The sequence below is a fragment of the Saccostrea cucullata genome, unplaced genomic scaffold (assembly GCF_032062105.1).
Source record: "Saccostrea cucullata isolate Sc308-1 unplaced genomic scaffold, CSIRO_AGI_Scuc_v1 ctg722, whole genome shotgun sequence".
NCBI lineage: Eukaryota > Metazoa > Mollusca > Bivalvia > Ostreida > Ostreidae > Saccostrea > Saccostrea cuccullata.
Window position 1 is genome coordinate 1 of NW_026918133.1, and position 21,716 is coordinate 21,716.

At 32.8% G+C, this 21,716-nt stretch overlaps 2 protein-coding genes across 2 annotated transcripts; both read left to right on the forward strand.

Moving 5' to 3' along the window:
- Positions 1-5,072: 5,072 nt before the first annotated feature.
- Positions 5,073-6,830, forward strand: LOC134252870 (melanocyte-stimulating hormone receptor-like). Its single transcript, XM_062735443.1, has 2 exons — positions 5,073-6,162; positions 6,710-6,830. Exons 1-2 carry the CDS (start codon positions 5,156-5,158, stop codon positions 6,753-6,755), a joined length of 1,053 nt encoding a protein of 350 aa, XP_062591427.1. The 5' UTR covers positions 5,073-5,155; the 3' UTR covers positions 6,756-6,830.
- Positions 6,831-6,952: 122 nt separating this feature from the next.
- On the forward strand, positions 6,953-8,498 carry LOC134252784 (melanocyte-stimulating hormone receptor-like). Its single transcript, XM_062735347.1, has one exon. The coding sequence runs from the start codon at positions 7,204-7,206 to the stop codon at positions 8,257-8,259; it is 1,056 nt and encodes a 351-aa protein (XP_062591331.1). The 5' UTR covers positions 6,953-7,203; the 3' UTR covers positions 8,260-8,498.
- The last annotated feature ends 13,218 nt before the right edge of the window (positions 8,499-21,716 follow it).

Here is a 21,716-nt window from a genome sequence, read left to right on the forward strand (position 1 = left end):
TCAGAATATTTTTATTGAACCTAAAAGTGAGATGACGAAACGATTCTGTGGCTTATATATATGTCTAACCCTCCACTTTAGGTCTATAAAATGATATATTTATTCACTAGGATATATCGGAAATAACGATGAATGAAATTTACATGATTATTCGGTATATATAATTATGAATTTATGATTGTCCAATTGAAAGCCACAGTACTTTTAAAAGAATTAATCTAAATATAATGATTTCTGACTACAGTTATTAAGTTGAACCGAAAGGCTGTTCATTGAACCCGAAAACAATTAAATAGATTGGATATTGATTGACGATGATTTATAATGATGATAAGGAATTGTAACAGCTGTAGATGTATTTCTAGAAAAAAAATTGCTTTTTTAAATATTGCACTTTGTTACTTTATATTTTATATGTCTTCAGCAAAAAAGACATTTGTATAGAACAAGTAAAAAAGCTGTTTGCAAACGTTTATGAAAATCTGACTTTTTGAAAGAATCTGGGCTACTATAAGTATTATTTTTCAGTTAAAGTACCCCAAAACTTTAGGTTTTTTTTTTTACAGTTTCTAATGTTTCTTATGTTTCCTTGTATGTCGTGTTTGATCTAGATCTGCTATTGACTTTGAATACTTTTTGATGAAACTTTTTTTTTTACAGTTTCTGAACAGCCTTTTCCTCTTGATATATTTAGTAACATTATAAAAAATAAAATAATGAAAAAAATAAATATTTTCAAATAGTTCGTTTTTTCTACCATGAATTAAAATTCTAATTTTCTATGTTATTCATTTGCGTAATTGTAGAGCTTCAAGCATCACTTAAACAAAATCTGACAAAACTTATAAGTTTTATGCCTCTCAAGCCAATAGAATTAAAGCAAACACTTCTAAGTGACTATTTTCTCGCAATTCTTGTAAATCAATAAAAATGATGAGAGACAGTGTCTTCCCTCTCCTGGGGGGCGTTTTAGGCTGAGAATAAGAAAACGTGTACCTTTGCTCTTTGAGTTGGCTGTTTATGTAACTACATGACAGAGATAGTTCAGATCTGCCGTAGATAGTGAGATGCTAGCTGTAAAGGGACACCGTTCAGGTCGAGGAATAGAGACGAATTACTAGTATTATTATCAGATGTAAAGTTGGATTTTGTTTTCAGTGAACAATTGGTTCATCTAAGAGAAAATTTGCTTGATTAAAAATGGATAATTTTGAAAACAAGTCATTATCGAATGACACAGTGTTCGGTAACTGTATACATAGCTTTGTTATTCACTATGTGCCGGCCATTATTGTAGGAATAGGACTAATAGTGAACATTTTAGCCATCACATCCATCTGTCTCACAGGAAAAGTGAAGATCCCGACTTACACCGCCATTTTATGTCTGGCTGTATCCGATTCGCTGGCCCTGGTCACCCGACTGGCCCGAGTCGAGGCGTGTGCTGTTTGTTCTCTGTTGTATGGTGAGGAACTCTGTTCTGGCAATAAATCACGTGTGACAGCAGTACAGACGATTTCCTCTATACCTTCTTTTTATGACGTTACATGGATCATTTTGTCATGTGATTCTTCTGGCCGCCGTACGTTACGTCATCATTGTCCATCCACTGAAAGCTAGGGGATGCCTAACCTCCGGGAAAGTGATAGGATTCTCGGGGGTAGCCTGGATTTTTACTCTTATCGTCAGTTTAGTGTATGGAATTGCTTGCATGAAATATCTAGAGGGCTTATATGAAGGCAAAGCAAATTGGTTTATGGATAACTTTGAAGTAATTGATATAATTATGTGTTTTTATTTGTTCCTTGTCACCCTCATACCACTGCTGTTGTTTCACATTGCCAAAAGGAAAGTAATACCCGCGACCTTGACCTATCACGTGGTCAGAATGAACAGAATGGTTATAGTTGTGGCACTAATTACGGTCATCAGTCTGTTTCCACTGATGTTGCGGAACATTATCTCTATGCTAGGATTGGACAAATTTACTCAAAAACAAAAGGTGATTTTCTTCAGTGCCATACAGTTTATTTATTTCTTAAGACACGTGGTCAATCCGATACTGTATTTCTGGATCAATGAAGTCCTAAACAGGAAAAGAAATTATACAAAATGCTGTCAACATCCAGCTAGGGATTAAAAAACCCAGAAAAATATGATATTACATGTGATTTGAAAGTGTTAATTCAGAACATTCTTGAGATACTCTATTTACCTGTTTTGCATTTGAAGTCAAAAATCTGAGTGCTTAGTCGGGAGAGAGAGAGAGATCACGTGCACGTGTATTATGTCATACTCTCCGACGTGTATTTTTATTAATAAAATGATATTGAAGGATTTTAAAAAAAAAAAAAAAATATTAAAAATGAATGTTTTTGAAATTGTCATCTCTCTGTAGCTTTTCGTACCCATTACTATAGTATCTGTATTTCAGTGAGGGATTATCTAATTGAATTAAAACGTATTAATTTAAATTTTAATTAATTAAAAATTAATCAGAAATTCTATATCAGTGATATACTTTTTAATCTTTCTTTAATCTTTACACAAACATTTATTTATATTTTGTATTTGAACAGTCACTTAAAATACTTCCAAATGTGAGCGACAGAAATTTTACAGGTAGAATTAGTAACCAGACGAAGAAGTCGTGTCTTACATTTTGCTTTATAATAAAATGTTTCAAGATCTTTAATACGGCGAATTTTGAAGAAATCTTTTGTCCTCTTTTAAAGATGCCAGTTTTATAGACAATAACCCTTACTCAGAATGTCTCACGTGCAGTATTCTCGTTATATTTTACTGAAATTGAAACGTAAATCTTGCGTTCTTGTTATTTGTGCCATTTACGTCAATATCAATGTATCATCAAATCATAGTTTTCAAGTTCATGTTTCCAAAGCTTACAACCAAAAAATCTTTCTCTTCTCCAAAAATACACGACCTGTCAATCTTATTGCTTTTTTGCAGTAAGCTGTACTATAAGGTGTAATACAGCTTTTTAAGAGTTGGTGTAACAGGAATAGTTTTTTATTCGATATTTTATAATCTTAAAACGATTTGGCTTTAAAAGAATCTTTCATAGTTTGTATTGCAATCCGAAAAACGCCCTTATTGTATTTCAAAGAACATAGGAATATGTCAGATTATCTGCACTCATGCAATACATGTATAATTTAAATTCGAGCAAAAAAAAAAAAAAAATCAAGAGCCTAGACTCTTTTACATTAAACTTGAAATCATAAATCATCAGTTGTACTTTAGTGAAGAGATAAATCATACAAAAAGTTTCTACACCACAATATTTAATAGGATGATGAGATTCAAATGATAAATGTTTGGCCGTGTAACATTGGTTTTTATCATATTTGTAGTATTACAGATACGTGATATTCACATACACGTGTAACATTAGTTTTTATCATATTTGTAGTATTACAGATACGTGATATTCACATACACGTGTAACATTGGTTTTTATCATATTTGTAGTATTACAGATACGTGATATTCACATACAAATTTTACTATTATACATAGGATTTCCTAGTAGTATTTGAAAATATGTGGAGATAGTGAACCACATTTGAGCTCAAGAGTCCAGCAAACATTTACAAAATAGGAGCGGAGTCAACACGGACTCCGAACCACCAGAGGTGGGATCAGACGCGAATATACTAGTGCCAATAATGAATAGGCCGTGTATTGTTATATGGTTCTAAGTCACTTTATTATTAGAAACTATGAAATTTTCATGATTGCAGTAGGATATTTATTAGATTTTGGAACATGGAAATAGGTAAAAGCATCGCAATAAAAGAAACTCATATGCAGGAGAACCAGCGGCAAAATTAATACACCTTGAAATTATTTGAAAAATATGACAATTAACTATGGTGTAGGATTGTTAACAAGATAAAGGAACCGAGTTAAAAAGATAAAAGCGCCTCTGTGCCTATTTACTAATGTGTATCAATACAAAAGATAGGATTTTTTTTTATTTTCGAACCTCTCAAGTTTTACATTTAAAGACGATTCTATTTCTACAAGATTACTCAAACTCTATTTGCAGAGTTTAGTAAAAGTTTTTGAAAATAGTACCGGTATTAGATAAAGAAGGAGATGTGAACAAGTTACATTAAATCGGTTAAATTGAATAAAAATAAAATTAATCTGCCCTAAATGTATTTTTAAAACATAAATGATGGTTACCTCTTAATTTGCAAATACCACTGACCAGCCAGCTAAGCACCTATATATCGCCACTTTTCTGTTAATATGTTGGCATTTTTTCTAAAAACGAAGAGTCTGTTTAATGGTCGGTTGTAGGTCTAAATATGAAGCCCTTCACCTTAATGGCATCTCTAAGTGAAAGAAACAGAACTCAAATGGGGGGTAAAGCTAAATACATGTACAGCAAATCTTATAGAAAGCCTTCAGTCAAGAAATGAAGTTCCTATCTTAATGCGTTTTGCATGGAATTTATCAAAGGTTTTGAATTAAATATATTTCATTTAAAAAGAAGTCATATTCAGTTTAAGAACTAAAAATATGATGCTGAATTTTCTATGAATAAGAAATCCAAATGCATGTAAAAAAAACAAAAAAAAAAAACGATTAAACCAGCTTAACCATCTATCATTTTTTGTTTTGGATGTATTTTTTTTTTAAATTACACAATTATAAACGTTTTACGCGATAAAAAATCACTATCTCGTACAGCCCATCTGTTGTCTGTTATTTAGTAATCACACAAGTAATCGGTAGATAAACATCGCAAACAACAAGCGCTGTATCTACGTAGATGATCCACAAGTTACATGGTCAGTTCCTACAGAGGGTCTGCTACGTCGTAGTGTAGACTTTTTTAATTCGGAAAATATTGGCTTTCATTTCTAGATCACTGACATTAGTAATAGTAGTGATTGTGGCAGATGTTGCTTAATTAAGCTACGTAGATGTCATTTTAAGTGCTCCATCATTAGATGATAACTCCCGTCATAAATGTTCATTTGTAATCAGATTTTCAACACAGAACCTGCATGCTTAACCATGGGCTACATACTACATGACAGTCACTATTAGAGATAGACCATAACAATGAACGCATGGTAATACCAACAAATTCCTGGCAATTCGTGAAAAATAGTTTGCAATGGAAACAAATTTTTCATTTTCTACAATCTTTTACAGCAACGAGTTTGAAAATTTCTTTGTGAAACGAAATGAATCGGATGTCACAGTATGTGATAATGTACAGTGGCCAGAAAGTTGGCAGAATATTTACCAACTGTTTACTTTCATTGGGATCGTTTTAGTTGTCTTAAGCTGTGTTGGAAATATTGTAGCAATTGTGTTCATCAGGAAAAACCCCGCACTCCATTCCCCAACGTATACCGGAATTGCGTGCCTAGCGTTCTGCGACATAATCGCCGCAATTTTTCGCTTTCTTAAGTTTCGTTCTCATTCTATCTACGTTGTGATTGATGTTTGCAATGACTTAGAACTATCTGTCTTTGAGGATTCGCTCTCAATTTTATCATTTCTGACACTGAATTCATCATATTTTCATCTTACAATGATATCCGCGGTACGATATAGACTGATTTCCCGCCCTTTTAAGACTTACATAGGTCTAAGCTGTAGAACTGTATTGCAGTATTCAGCTGTCTGCTGGGTTCTCTCGCTGCTCGCAAGTTTTGGATATGGCGCCAAAGTATTAACCATAAGCCACGCGGAGGAACACATATCTGACGTCATAGAAATCGCATTCGTTATATATCTATTTTCAATTACCATTATTCCGTTACTGACGATTCACATTTTGAAAATTCGAAAGCTTCGAAAATCACTTGTAGTCAACAAAAGACATGAAGTGCGCATGCACACAATGATGGCAGTGATCTCAATAAGTACAGTGGCTTGTATCGTCCCCATTGCCGGGCTGCAGGTAAACAAATCCATCAAGGACGCGCGCCACGCCTTCAGCAGACGAGAGTTATTTGTCCAGGGCCAGCTGTCCCAGGTTTTTCTGGCGCTGAACCACGCTCTGCATCCTCTTCTCTTCTTCCTTCTGTCCGAACTGACCAAGAAAAAATTCAAACCTTTCTCTCAGAATGACGTCATCAACAAGTGTTTGGTCCTAAGCGAGGAATCTTTAAGGTCTGGGTAATTTATTTATAATGTCATTCATACATTCTTTTTTAGCATTTCATTTTTATAGATATTAGACCAACAATTTACTAGACATGTCAGTCTACCCAGGGAACTTTATTTTTAATATAGGAGGTCCACTGAAATGCTCTTAAATTTTCTCTTCAGAAAATGCTTCTTTCTCTACTTCGTATTCCAAATTGACCAAAATTCAAACACATTTAATGTCCCCTTCCCTCTATTGCATATGAGTACCAACGAGGGAGTGTAATATTTGCTTTCAAGTCAGATCAATTCTTTTTAAGTCAAATCTTTTTTATGTGTGTTCATTTTTATTTTACCTTGCACAGCCATCTTTTATTTGTTTCTGTCGATAGATTTATATATTGCAGAATGACATATTGTTTGATTCATTTGAATGTATATAAGTAGATGTAAGAAGTGATATAATTACAACAGGTAGCCAATTACAGGGTCCTCATTATATTTTAACAGGGGCTAATATTTCGAAATACGAAGCTACTTTTACTATTAATCTGAATGTTTTATTTTGTAGAAGAAAAATACATGTTGCAGATCAAAAAAATTCTAAACCCTCTTGAGTTCTCAGAAATACCAACATTTGGTTGGCAACGAAAATTACATGCAAATGCAAGATGTTTGACCAATAACGTTATAGAAGAGACAAATTGTTATTGTGTTATGCACAGGAATACTGAATGTAAAGTTTTACAAATTGGTTTAGATTAATTAAGTCCTTCCTTCAAAGAACGTTCCACTAGAATTCCTACAGCTTTTGCTCAGTGACAACCAACGTGTTGTATTTTCACGCGAGGAGAAAGTAAAACCAGGAACCGGATACGACATAATTGCGTGTTCCCTGTCAAAGGAGAGATCGTCTCTATCCTTGTTCCGGATAATTGGTTTTGATTTTTACATGAAACATATTCTACATTTTCCGCAGAAAACTAGACTACTGTGTTTCTACGAAATGGCAATAAATACCTGTTGATTTATATGTAGTCTAGTTGAGGGAAGACCTTCGGTAAAATGGAGAAATTAGTTTCTTTAAATGAATCTGGGATGTATGAAGAAATTGCAAATTGCTTCTCCAATAATAGCGTGATGAATTCTGGAAATAATACGTGCAGGAAAATTCCATTTTCTGACGATTGGCGTGCAGCGTTTGACACGGCCACTTCTATTGGAGTAACACTAGCCTTAATAAGTCTAGCGGGTAATATATTGACGATTGTCCAAATCAGGATGAATAAGTTGTCACACTCGCCCACCTACACCGCCATTTTGTGCTTGGCAATATCCGACAGTGTCGCCGTGGTTTTCAGGTTTATAAAATTCCGTGCGAATTATCTCTACGCCCTCATCTTTATGTGTATAGATGAAAACACCAAGATCTACGACGCCTTTGCTGGGGTATTTGCATTTGCGACCTTAAATGCCTCGTACTTTCATCTAGTGATGCTAAAAGCTTTGCGTTACTACATTGTGGCCCACCCTCTGAAGAGCCACAGTGTTGTAACTTCCAGGAGAGTTGTCGGATTTTCTATAATTTGTTGGACCATAAGCGCCGTTATAGGAGCATTCTACGGACTTAAAGCCGCCATGAGTGTGGGCATGTTATGGAATGGCATGACTAGTAGGACGTCCATCAGTATAGAATTTGCCTGTGTGTTTTATTTCCTTGCCATCACTTTAATTCCATTTTTGACTTTACATGTGATGAAAATTCGAAAAATGCACACGTACATGACTGTTCGTCATCGCCAAGAGAGAATGATGCACACCATGATGGTCGCCATTTGTGTTACAACAGTCGTCTGTCTGATTGTCGTACTTGCTTTCTGCTTCTACTTCTTTATAGATGAAAATGATCCATTTTACCTCTCCAATGTCGCACAAATTTTATTTTTTGTTAATCACGCATCTCATCCCATTTTCTATTTCTTATTTTCTGAAGTGTCGAGGAACAGCTGTTGTCGTAAAAGGCAAAACTCGCCGTTTGACAGCAGTACAAACAGTCGTCTGCGCAAGACGAGACTTCGAACATTTCACAAGGACGAGTCAGTGTTGCATGAAACAATTTAAAACAATTTTATAACTGCTTTCTGAGAATTAATTTGTTTGAATCTTACTCATATCAGTATGAAATGTTGCAAATCACGATCTTGTGTGTACGTTTTAATTTTACAATTTGAAAGATCTTTTAATTAATTTTTTTTTAATTTTAATTCTATAAATCAATGAAGCGACGCATAAGGATAAACAATGTGTTCATATTGCAGTTGTTTCCTTAAGTAAATTGTTACGAAGCATAAATTGAAAAATTGGTGATGTATAAATAAAATGAAATATTTATATTCAAAATATTAATTTTGTGAATTCCTTTATCTTATTTTGGAAAAGGTTAATATATATGTGATTCAAACATTGGATTAATAGTATTATATCTGTTTGGCAATCGTTATTTTCATAAATGCAAAAGTAAAATGCACAGCAATTTGCTTTTAGTTTTCAAATTTATCAGAGACTTAGCACTCTGTGTAATTTATAACGAGATATGACTGGATCCCGTGTAGTAATTATCTCTGACAAGCTGTGACGTGAACTCCTCTAGCGGGGGAGGAGGAGAGTGTACAACCAGATCATCGTAAATGTCCGTCAAATCAATCTAAGATATACAGTGTATACACATGAAAGAAGGATGATATCAAGTGCGCATAATAACTTAATGAGGCTAGGTAAAAAAATCATCATTCCATAAGTAAAGAAATTATGCACAATATATATTATACATGTATATGCAAGTTAAATGAAATTGCACATCTTTAATTCGTTTTAATTAGTATCAGATACGTCTTGAAACTTAGATTGTCTTCTTATACAAAGACTTTTTATACAACGAATTGCCAAAATATGCATGTATGTAGAATTCAGTTACGATTTTAATACAATTATAGGCTATATTACAGGTGAAATTAAATATTAATTTAATTTTTTGCAGTTGTCTCTTTCTTTTCAGTTTTAAAATGTACCTAAAAGGTCAAATCTAAGGTCGGTACCCATGATATTTGACACAAACCATAGTGCCACTCTAGTTCCGAGCAATCTGTTGCTTAAATTTCAAATTCATTCCTCATACAGTTCTCAAGATGTAAGGTACATATTGTATGGCAGACGGACAGGCAGATAGACGCAAGATAGAGTGCTCCTTTATTGTTGCTTTGTTCTGCAGGCAACTCTTTAATGAGTTGAGAACCATCTTAATCCATAAATGTTTGAAATCTTCTTTTATTTTACTACTTTTGACAACTAGGAAGAGAGATTTACCCTCACAGCGACATACCAACTAAGAGAAAGGAGCAATTGAATACGGAGATAGTAATGAAGTTTAAAATACATTTCAACAATATGTACAGATCAGTAAAAGTGGAATCATTACCTCTGAAATAGCAGAGGCGGGATGAGGTGCCATGGAGAAATAAGCATTCCCTGTCGACAAACCACATCCGTTAGGTTCTCCTTCTCATGAATGGATAGGTGGGAAATTCCGTAGAAATCCTAGTGTGTAAAAGTATGGCCTAGCATTTGGCCTGATGACAGATTGTGTTTGTTGAGAGAGAAATTGTATAAATGCGAAATGATGACTTCAAACAAGATTTGTGAATTTTTTATTTCATTCAACTTGCAAAGCAATAAGTACTCTTCTTGAAAAGAACATTTAACATTATTTTTCACATTCCTGAATTATTAACTCTATAGAAATATATCATAAGACACAATACAGCGTTTTTTTTCTTTTTAATTAAAATAAAATTAAATGTAAATAGATTATTGGCATTTGCATCAAAGGGAATCAGTGCGTCAAAAATTGAAATCTGGAGGAAGTTCTTTACATTTCTTGAAAATTCCTTGTTGGTGATCATGATATATGTTAATTTTTTGATTCTGCTCCTCGGATTATGGATTCAATTGGCCTTTCTATTTTTTAAACTACCTAGTACAGGAGTCATACTCTGAATCCTCTATTTTGTTGGCCTTTGTATGATCATACATGTCGTCTGAGGGCGTGTAAGGGACGTCACCGTATCCGGTCTCACACAAGTCGGGGTTGTTATACACATTGTCTGATTCTGTAATTTTTCTCGTACGTTTCTCTCCAAGGTGATCATAAACATCCATGTTTGAATCTACATAAGGCAGTTCTTCGTCTTTGTCTTCTTTGCCGGATGCATCATACCTACCTCCCATTTCTGTGGTGTTATTAGGTTTATTCCTCTCAGAATACTCATTGTGAAACTGCACTCTTAAATTTCCGTCAGTGGTTATCGCTTTCATTTTTCTATATCTGAAAAACATATACGTTGAAATTTTTTTAATTCAAAGAAGAAATAAGTTTCAATGTTGTAAAATTTTAAAAACATTTAGAAATTTGTTTGAAATTCTTTTTCCGATTTCAATTCATATATATATATCGGTATGAATTGTGATGGATAACTTATTGTACTTTTTTCCTGACCTGTTTTTACTTTCTCAAGAAGCACAATATATTCAAATACATGAGAAGAAATTTTTCTGATCAACGTTTTAATCAATCAAAATTTTTTCATTCATATTTATTGTTAGTCTATACATGTACACTAAATTCACGACGGATTTTCCCATTATTTCCCGATAATGACAAGGAGCACACGGGGTGTCACCAATCGACAGAACTTCTCCACAGCACCTGATCCCACCCCTGATGTTTCGGAGGTCCGTGTTTGCTCTGCTCTTATTTTGTATTGTTTAATGGACTTTTGAGCTTGAATACTGTTCGTTATCTCCATATATTTCATGCCACTTGATATTTTCCAGAAAAGTAATAAATACATTTGAACAATGCAATACTGAACAATGGCATTTTACTAACTTCTTAATATATTAAAACACATGTATGTATATGTATATATACACTGTCATTTACCAGATTTTGCCGTCGATTATTCTAACATTAGCCTGGGATACTCGTTCTATTGATTGTATGTTGTTTAACGTCTCTCTCGAGAATTTTTCACTCATATGGAGGTATCATCGTATGCCGGTGAAGGGCTTCAAATTTTGACCTTGACTCGGCACTCAGGGCCATTGAGCAGTGAGGGATCTTTATCGTGCCAACGCCTGCCGCTGACACGGGGCCTCGGTTTTTAAGGTCTCATCCGAAGAACCCGCAACTTTCCAAGTGCCGAGCCCATGGCGAAGGAACATTTGCTACCAATTTTTAACGACTAGGTTGGTCGCGGCCGAGATACGAACTTACGACCTGCCGATCACGGAGCGAGCGGTCTACCGACTGAGCTACCGTGAACGGTTGATACTCGTTCTAAATACAATGTAATAGTAAATAAGGAACCATTAACTGTTAAGATATAGACGAACGATAAATACCTATATAAGATGAATATTGCAGAAGAGATGACGATAATAATAATACATGGTACAGTAACTGCAATAATGATCGCTACACGCTTATTACCTGGTCCTGAAATTAAATCATTAAACGGGTTATTTTACCTTGAATTTACCCAATGATTTTAAGTGAATATATATTAAAAGTTAATAAAGATGTTTGTGTTTCATTTGATACTATTTATCTTAGAAATATAAAAATCCAACATATCTTAGTATAATAAACTTGATATATTAAAAGTACTTCATCATGATATAAGTGATATATGTTTTGAATTTGAATTTATGATACACTCTTTTTACTATTTCAAAAAATTTTCGTTATACATGTGTACGTGTAAATGATAATTTTATTCATTCTCGAATATTATCGATTATAGTGAGATTGATAGAAAGGCATGTCCTTAGTCATTTCCTTCAGTCCGGCATCATACCAGTATTGTTATTTTTGATTATGTCAGAGTCGTCTTTTTTAACTTTTGTTGATGTGAGATCACTACTTGTTGTCTGAAAAATGAAATAATAAACGAGTTATTAATTTTTAAAAGGTAACTATAGTAATAATATGAATGCAATATTCTTACATGTACTTCTTTTTCAAAAAGCGTTTCAGACAAAATTCGACCAACGACAGTCTATAAAATCAAATAAAACGATTATAGCGGCCAAAGAATATAAAATGTGCATGTATTTAATCATCATCTTGTTTGTTTTAGGATAAAATAATAATGAAAAAGTCATGTTTGTTCTCTTTTTTTCGTACATATTCCGTTTGCCGAACGAATATAAAAATGGTTTCTAGACGTTCATTAATGTATTATGTGTATTTTTTTTCAATATCTTTTTTAAATTAATTCTTTTGAAAGTTTAGAACAAAATTCAAGAATAGAATTGATTTTCCCAATTAAAGTTTTATTTAATATAAATTTTGACAAGCAAATAAAAAAAAAAATTTAATTGTTGCTTTATTTTTTCCATAATCGATATTTTTTTCAAACTTAACAGATATTAAAACTTGTCAACAAACCATCGGGAAAACTATTCTCTTTGAAGAACTTTCTCTGTCTAAAAATAAATTATTTTTTTTTTGACTTTATTAAGTTACATTCAAATTCATAAAAAGTTACACATTTAATACAGAGCTGAAAAAATATTTCATTGAAATGACTGTATGAATGATCCTATCCTTCTAATGTTGATAATGTAAGACTATATACAGAATTCACCAAACTGTTTCCAACATTCTATAAGGTTTTGCCCCTGAAAAAACTGGTATAGACCTAAAATATGTTGAATCTGGCTAGAGAGAAATTATATGCATCAAGAGTAGTTGTCTTTTAATGTCAAAATAGATTTAGAAAGAAAAGGGATACACATTTAACTTCGATATGTAGTCAAGGTGTGAAAAATCAATCACGTAAAAAAAAAAATAACGTTGATATGGTGTTGTAGATATTGAACTCCCAAATGCAATATATGTCGGCACAATCAAGCGCGGATACCTCCCAATATATAAATCTATTTGGAATAATAATTTATTCATTGAAGGCCACTGTTCATGACATTGTAAAGTCATATAAACAAGGTGAGTTTAAATCCTTACTCAGCTCCAGGGAATCTCATCAAAAAAGTGTATGAGGTAGAAGCGAACATTGAAAAAAAAAACAATGACGTTATCAGACGTCATGAAAATAAATGGCGACAGCGCCGGGTGGTCGTATGCTGTCGTTTTTATTTTATAATAATTTGGCAAATAATGAACGCATCAAGATAAAATTTTTAGCATTTCTTTATTTTGTTTTGTTTTATGTTCTATATAAATTTTGAAAACACAGACTACATAGTACTAATTTAATAGCCTCAGTCCACGAACTTTTTGATAACCCCTCGTATATCCCGGTATGTATGTACGTCTTTATTCAAAATGTCTGGAGAATTTCTTGATAAAACAGACTTTCTCGAAATATATAATGTTTCAATAACAAACCAAAACACTCCGAAAATGTTCTTCTATAAAAATAAAAAAAAATTAAGAATATAAGAATTTTTCTTATTATTAACTTTAAAATTATTCCACAAAAACAATTTTATGTGAAATAGTATTTGCATTCGTAATAAAATTTTTCATTTTAATGTCAGAATGCCATGCCTACCGATCCCTCATTAAACATATTGAGTTCTTAAAATTTTCATCTAAGTGGAGACACTCATTTGTACCCTTCGTTATCATCTGTATGAAAATAACAAATCATCACCCTGTTATAAAGAGAGATATTACTGAACGTTTTCCTGCAAGTTGCATGAAAGTATTCTAAACAAATCAAATTGACTGTATATAATAATGCAAATTATGCGCAAATCAAACTTACCTTTAAAAACAGAGGTTGGATCAGATGTAATGACTGAATTTGCAAGAGTAATTTCTACAGCTTTTATCTGTATTCAAAAATAGTCAAACGAAACATATATATCTGTTGTATTAAATTTAAAGTCATTGACGAACGGCTTATAAATCATTTCAACATTTTTTGCAATACTTGTCAGTCGTTCAACCTAATAGTTAATGTGAAGAATAGATTTAAAGTGTTGCAAAAAGACTTATTTGATGCTACCATATTTTGAGATTCATTTGTTTTTTATTTTCTAAAGGTTCTTTAAAAGTTTTGAAGATCAATTTTGTTATTTACATCCTATCTCGAATATGCTGCATCACACTAAGTCTGATCATAGAACTGATAGACCGACCAACCACCTAGTCCTTGTTTTTTATTAACGGCTGATTTCTTCAACACATAAATTAGAGTATACAAGTAAAATATCAAATTCTTACATTGAAAACGTACCTTTTTACAGCAAGGAAGATACTTCTGAAAGCATGACTCGAACGAACATTCTGATGTGTTTAAATCACATCTATAGCAGTTGAAAGGTTCAGAATTGTTCAATGCTTTGTTATCTGTTTAATAAATAGATTCATTAAAAAAAAAATTCTGTTAAAATAGTATAATAATATTTGCAATATACTCATTAAAAACTTCATTACACGGCGTGGCTCCACGATTGTTAAAATCGTGACCGGTCAGCAGGGAATGCTCACTCCTCCATGGCACCTGATCCCATCTCTGATGTTTTAGAGATCCGTGTTTGCTCTGCTCCTATTTTGTATTGTTTTATGGACTTTGATATTGAATATTACTGTTTGTTTTATCAATATCCATCATCTACGGATTAGGGTGGGGCCACCATGGAATCATGGTTTTACATAGAAAATTACGAGACAAAATTTTTTATTAAAACCTTCTTCCCATGAATAAGAAAGTCTTGGATACCAGTAAATATACTTGTTGTAAAAGCAGGTAATGTGCATGTCAAACAAGACCCCGGGGTGAGATACAATCATGTAGGGCAACAATAGGGCATAAAGTTTTTAAATAAAAATATATAGGGGGACATCTTTTAGAAAAAACACAAAACTAAGATAAGTCATATATGTATAGAAGCATCTTCAGAAATGAAGATGCCCGTTTGTTCAAATTATGACTTTCACGGTTAATGCGGGGCTACAACAGGGAAGTAGATATGAGAAAAGATGCCGTTTGTTTTATTGACTCATGTGGCCCATTGGTTTCTTGTTTGATATATTTCATTCGTGACCATTTTAAAATTACCAATTGTTAGTCCATTATTTATAGACTGAATTGACAACGGATTTTTTCCGTTATTTCCTGATCAAGGAGCACACAGCGGGGGTGACCGGTCAGCAGGGGATGCTCACTCCTCCATGGCACCTGATCCCACCTCTGTTGTTTCAGGGGTCCGTGTTTGTTCTGCTCTTATTTTGTATTGTTTTATGGACTTTGAGATTGAATACTGATCGTTATCTCCAAATCCTTCATTAAGACGTTTTACCTCTTGACGGACGAGATAGCCGAGATATTAGTTCTAGAACATACATGATTAACAAAGGAATGTTTTCATTTTACATATGTTATGTTCTATATTTTGTTGAACTAATGTTTACATAAACAGGTACTGAGAAGTTACTTTCTTATAGCAGCCTTATGCGGAGTACTACCTGTCTGTTCTCTAGTCACATTTCTATTTCCTTTGAAATGAATTTACTTGTGTAACTTTTCTAATCAAATTTTATTAAAATTTCTATTGAAATAAATCAAACAAACCATTTATTAGTCTCTTAACAGCTATCCAGTATGGTAAATTTGAACTATCGCACGTTGTTGCTGTCCAAATAAATTTCTTATCTTCCCCGCAGAAAGTAAAGCATTCTGTCCAGATTCTCGCGGTTGACTTGGTAAATGTACCGTACTCTTGAATAATTAAGAAAAAAATTAAAAGAAAGTTGTTTGTAAAATGTAAACGAAAGGAACAATCTCCTAAGTAAATTATTATTAATTATTATTAATTAATTGAGAAGGAAAATACTTGACAAAATATTTAACAATTTTAAATTTAATGGGTATAGATTCTGTATGTCAGTCTCAAATTATTTTACTTTACGTTGATAAATTGAAGTTTCAGGATAAGATCACCTGTAAAGTTACATAAAATAATCCTTTTAGCTCACCTGAGCCGAAGGCTCTAGTGAGCTATTCTGATCACATTTTGTTCGTCGTCCGTCCGTCTAGCTGTCTGTCTGTCCGTCTGTAAACTTTTCAGATTTTCGACTTCTCACGAACCACTGGGCCAATTTTGACCAAACTTTGTATAAAGCATCTTTTGGTGAAGGAAAGTTTAAGCTCTAAAAATGAATAGCCATGTTTTCTCAAAAGGGGAGATAATCAAGAAAAAGACAAAAATAGGGTGGGTCATTAAAACATCTTCTCAAGAACCACTGGGCCAGAAAAGCTGAAACTTGTGTGGAAGCATCCTAGGGTAGTGTAGATTCAAATCATTACCCACGGGGATAGGGCGAGGCCATAATAAGTAATCAAAGTTTTACATAGAAATATTAAAGAAAAATATTCAAAAATCTTCTTCTCAAGTACCACTGGGCCAGAAAAGCTGAAACTTATGTGGAAGCATACTGGGGTAGAGTAGAATATAAAAATTTCAATAAATGACAACCCGGGGAAGGGCGGGGACACAATAGGGAATCAATGTTTTACATAGAAATATATATTATAAAAAAAATTTAAAAATCTTCTCAAGAACCACTGGACCAGAAAAGCTGAAAGTTATGTAGAGGCATCGTGGGATAGTTTAGATTTTAAATTGTACAAATAATGACCCATGTGGTAGGTTCTGTCACAATAGGTATTAAAAGGGGGAAATCTGGTTAATAACAGCTTGATCAAAGCTTCTTAGGTTAGCAATCTGGCCCATGGGCCTCTTGTTCATGGATGCTGCTTATTTTCTTAATACCTCTTTGTCAACCATATGACCGGAGTGATCAGAATTTCTGAGGACTCTTGAATTAATTGAGGTAATGATTCTGTCAATTTTAATTTATTTCTTTTTTTAGTAGCCTAATACTAGTAAACAAATCTTGAAAATTAATTTTCTTTTTAGCTCAAAATTAAAAATTAATCAACAAAAAAGATCTTTTTTGTACAATGGCGTTTAAGAGTTAAAAGTTAATGTTTTAATCATGGATTATATTTGAGACACAAAGAATACATTGGTACCCGATTTTCTAATTTGTTAATTTTATGCAAGACTGAATGTAGTTCTAAGTTTGATATATTTATCATTCGAGGATATGAAAAAAGGAAAATTGATCTTCATTAAAATTTGATTTGCGTGCATATGGCAAAAAAAAAATTAAACAAAAAAAAAACATCTTAAACTATTTCATTAATTTAATGAAAAAAATTAATCTTTACCTCCATTGCTACACATACATTGAAATTGTTTATCACATGGATAGTATTCAAACGTTGTTTCTCGGTCGCAATTGAGAGCTAAACAGTTACCATCTATTGGTTTCGGTTCAATTGAATCTAAAAAAAGATAAAAAATTGTCCTTCATATTAGTTAAAGGGACAGTTTAGTTCAACATCAACAATAGCAAAGCGAGCTCGTTCCCCGTTTACAAAAACAGTATGCACGTTTAATGAGTGTGATCAATTTGTTATACTCTGCACATATCACTGACCACGAACTGAAAATGCTGCTGAGTTTGTTTTGCTTTCTCACCTCTCTATTTTTTATACTCTGGACTATAATTTTAATTATAATTATAATTCCTAAAAAAAATTCTGAAAATGCTTAAATGCGTCAATCAAACGCACACCAAAATCTGTAGTTTCATTTCATTTCAAGATAAAATAAGTTTTATATTACATTTCCCTGTGAAATGCTCTAGCAAAATAGAAGTGATAATATTATACAATATACAGAATATTTAACAAAATATTAACCTCAAATCTGTAGCTATCCCATTTAAGTTAATGAAAAATAAGAAAACGAAATAAATTGAATCAAAATAGGCCTAAATGTCTTCTAAACAATGCTCTAATGCTAAAAGAGGATGATACTCATTTAACCACATGTTCCTTAATGTCAGCTGACATTCGGAATAATCATTCGCATTATCTTTATACAAATATGATAAACATTCAATAGATTTTTATGTACCGTTTACCTATGTTGGTATTTCACAAAATTTTAGATACTGTAAATGCATTCCAAAATCAAAACAGAAAATCTTTTTTTCTGTTTTAAGCATTTTGCCCTTAGGAATTGACAAAACTCAACAAATAATACAGTTTACAAGATATTTATTAGTGCAAATACTAAAAGTTTAAAGAACGCAAGTCATCGTTTACATAGCTAGTTTTACGGAGTAAATTTCCTCCCCAAAACTATCACTGAATCAGTTTTCACTACCACATTGCAATTGAAAAAGACAAAAATCTACAGGGTAAATTTCCTCTCAAAAATGGCACTGATACAGTTAACATTCAGTAGTCAATTCAAAAGCGACTATCCATGATTAAACAAGGTTTTACGGAGTAAATTTCCTCCCAAAGAATATCACTGATATAGTTTACACAACTACATTACAATTTGAAAAAGGCAAAAATCTAGAGAATGCCAAATCAACCATCGTTTACATTGCTAGATTTTACGGAGTAAATTTCCTCCCAAAGATTTTCACTGATACAGTGTTCACTACTTTCATTACAGTTTGTTATAAACAAGAATCTACAGAGTAAATTTCCTCTCTAAATTCACGTCGGTGTATTGTACATTCAGTATTTCAATGCCAAATCAACCATCGTTTACACAGCTAGATTTTACGGAGTAAATTTCCTCCCAAAGAATTTCACTGATACAGTGTTCACTACTAACATTGCAAATTAGTACTAACAAAAATCTACAGAGTAAATTTCCTCTCTAAATTCATGTCGGTGCATTGTACATTCAGTATTTCAAAGCTAAAGAAACCATCGTTTACATAGCTACACTTTAAGGAGTAAATTTCCTCCCAAAGAATAACACTGATACATTGTTTACCACTACATTTCAAAATAGAAAAAAAATTCTACGGAGTAAATTTCCTCTCAAAATGCACGTCGCTGCATTGTACATTCAGTATTTCAAATCAACCATCGTTTACACAGCTGGATTTTACGGAGTAAATTTTCTCCCAAAGACTATCACTCATATGGTGTACACAAATACATTACAATTTGAAAATAGCAAAAATCTAGAGAGGAAATTTCCTCTCAAAAAGACATTCATACAGTAAACATACAGTAGTCAATTCAAAAGCGACAATCAATTATAAAACAAGACTTAACGGAGTAAATTTCCTCCCAAAGAATTTCACTGATACAGTGTTCACTACTTACATTACAGTTTGTTAATAACAAAAATCTAGAGAGTAAATTTCTTCTCTAAATTCACGTCGGTGTATTGTACATTCAGTATTTCAATGCCAAATCAACTATCGTTAACATAGCTAGATGTTCCGGAGTAAATTTCCTCCCAAAGAATATCACTGATACAGTGTTCACTACTATCATTATAGTTTGTTTATAACAAAAATCTACAGAGTAAACTTCTTCTCTAAATTCACGTCGGTGCGTTGTACATTCAGTATTTGAAAGTCAAAGAAACATCGTTTACACAACTAGATTTAACAGAGTAAATTTCCTCCCAAAGAATATAATTGATATAGTGTACACAACTACATTAAAATTTGGAAATAGCAATAATCTAGAGAAAAAATTTCCTCTCAAAATGACAGTCATACAGTAAACATACAGTAGTCAATTCAGATGCGATTATCCTTTATACATCAAGACTTTACGGAGTAAATTTCCTCCCAAGAATTTCACTGATTGAGTGTTCACTACTTACATTACAGTTTGTTATTAACAGAAATCCAGAGAGTAAATTTCCTCTCTAAATTCACGTCGGTGCATTGTACATTCAGTATTTCAAAGCCAAAGAAACCATCGTTTATGCAGCTTGATTTTACGGAGTAAATTTCCTCCCAAAGACTATCACTGATATAATGTTCACTACCACATTACAATTTGAAAAAGGCAAAAATATACAGGGTAAATTTCCTCTCAAAAATGACACTGATACAGTTAGCATACAGTAGTCAATTCAAAAGCGACTATCCTTGGTATAACAATATTTTACGGAGTAAATTTCCTCCCAAAGAATATCACTGATATAGTATTCATTACAACAATTACAATTTGAAAATAGCAAAAATTTACAGAGTAAATTTCCTCTCTAAACTCACATTGGTGCATTGTACATTCAGTATTTCAAAGCCAAAGCAACCATCATTAGCATACTAGATTTTACATTCATTATGCGCAGATAGAAAATAAACATTATATATAGAAAACAGCAGAATATCAGAGGGTTAATTTCCTCTAAAAAAACTTTTTACAGGAAAAAAACATACATTTTACATCTTATTCAAAAAAAGACTTTCAAGGGACATTTTTATCTTAATATACTAATGATGAAATACATTATTATTTAATCTATAAATAAACAACAAATAATCTATACAAACACATACAGTTTTTTTGACTGATTTCAAGGCGTATTCAACGAGGGGAGGGGGCTCAGTGCGCATGCAGTAGCATGGTGAAGTCGCAAACAATATCTCAAAGTACGTTGAAAACTGTATTGTCCAGTCTATATCCGCGAAGAAAAAAGGAGAAGGAGGCAAGTCCCTCTCTTGATTATTGTCGAACAGTTTGATTTCAAACACATCTATCACATTTACATGTACTTTCTTTGACCGAAGCGATACATCTATGCCTTCCTTATGGCTTATGCCATTGAACACCTGCTGAATGCATTCCCAACATGTCCAAAGGAAATATGGCCGCCATATTTTGAACAAATCCATAGTTGACCTATTGATAAAATTTTTAAACTCGTAAATCATCTCATATAATTGTTTTCAAACTTTCAATTTTTCAAAACTCATAGGCATTTATTTCTTCAGGCATGCCGGATTACATAATGTGCACCACAGTCGAGTAGTGTTGCTTGCACAATTTTTGTAAAATCGAAAAATAGTTTTTCCGTAGGTTTTCCGTATGAAAATTTCATTCATCTAAAGAACGCGTACATATACCCTCAGTCTACACACACATTTAGACAAACTAAGACAAGATAGATTTTATTTGAGAATGATGTCCCTTTATCATATAAATCCAGATCATATACATAAACTATTGCATGAAACACGATTTTGCATTCAGATGAGTTCAGACAGGACATATGCAATTAAAACACGTATTACTACCGCCATTATTTTTAAAAGGTTCAGAGAGGTTAATGATGACATGTACATGCATGCGGGTAGTTTTACTCCAAATAAAATGATAGCTAAAGTGTTGAGCATTTCACACAATAAAGAAAGCAACCACCTTGACCAAGGATCGAAATCCTCATGAACTGTAGTTAAGGGTAGAATTCATCTGAAGACACTACCTTAATTACACTTTATCGTAACATACACATAATTATATAATTGCAAATTTACCTTTATTCTTCAATGTTTGGTCTTAGTTTCCTTATTTCTCCATTCATCAGAAAAGAGTCACTTTTATACCCAGTCGTCACTTAAACCACTCCTGAAATAATTGTGT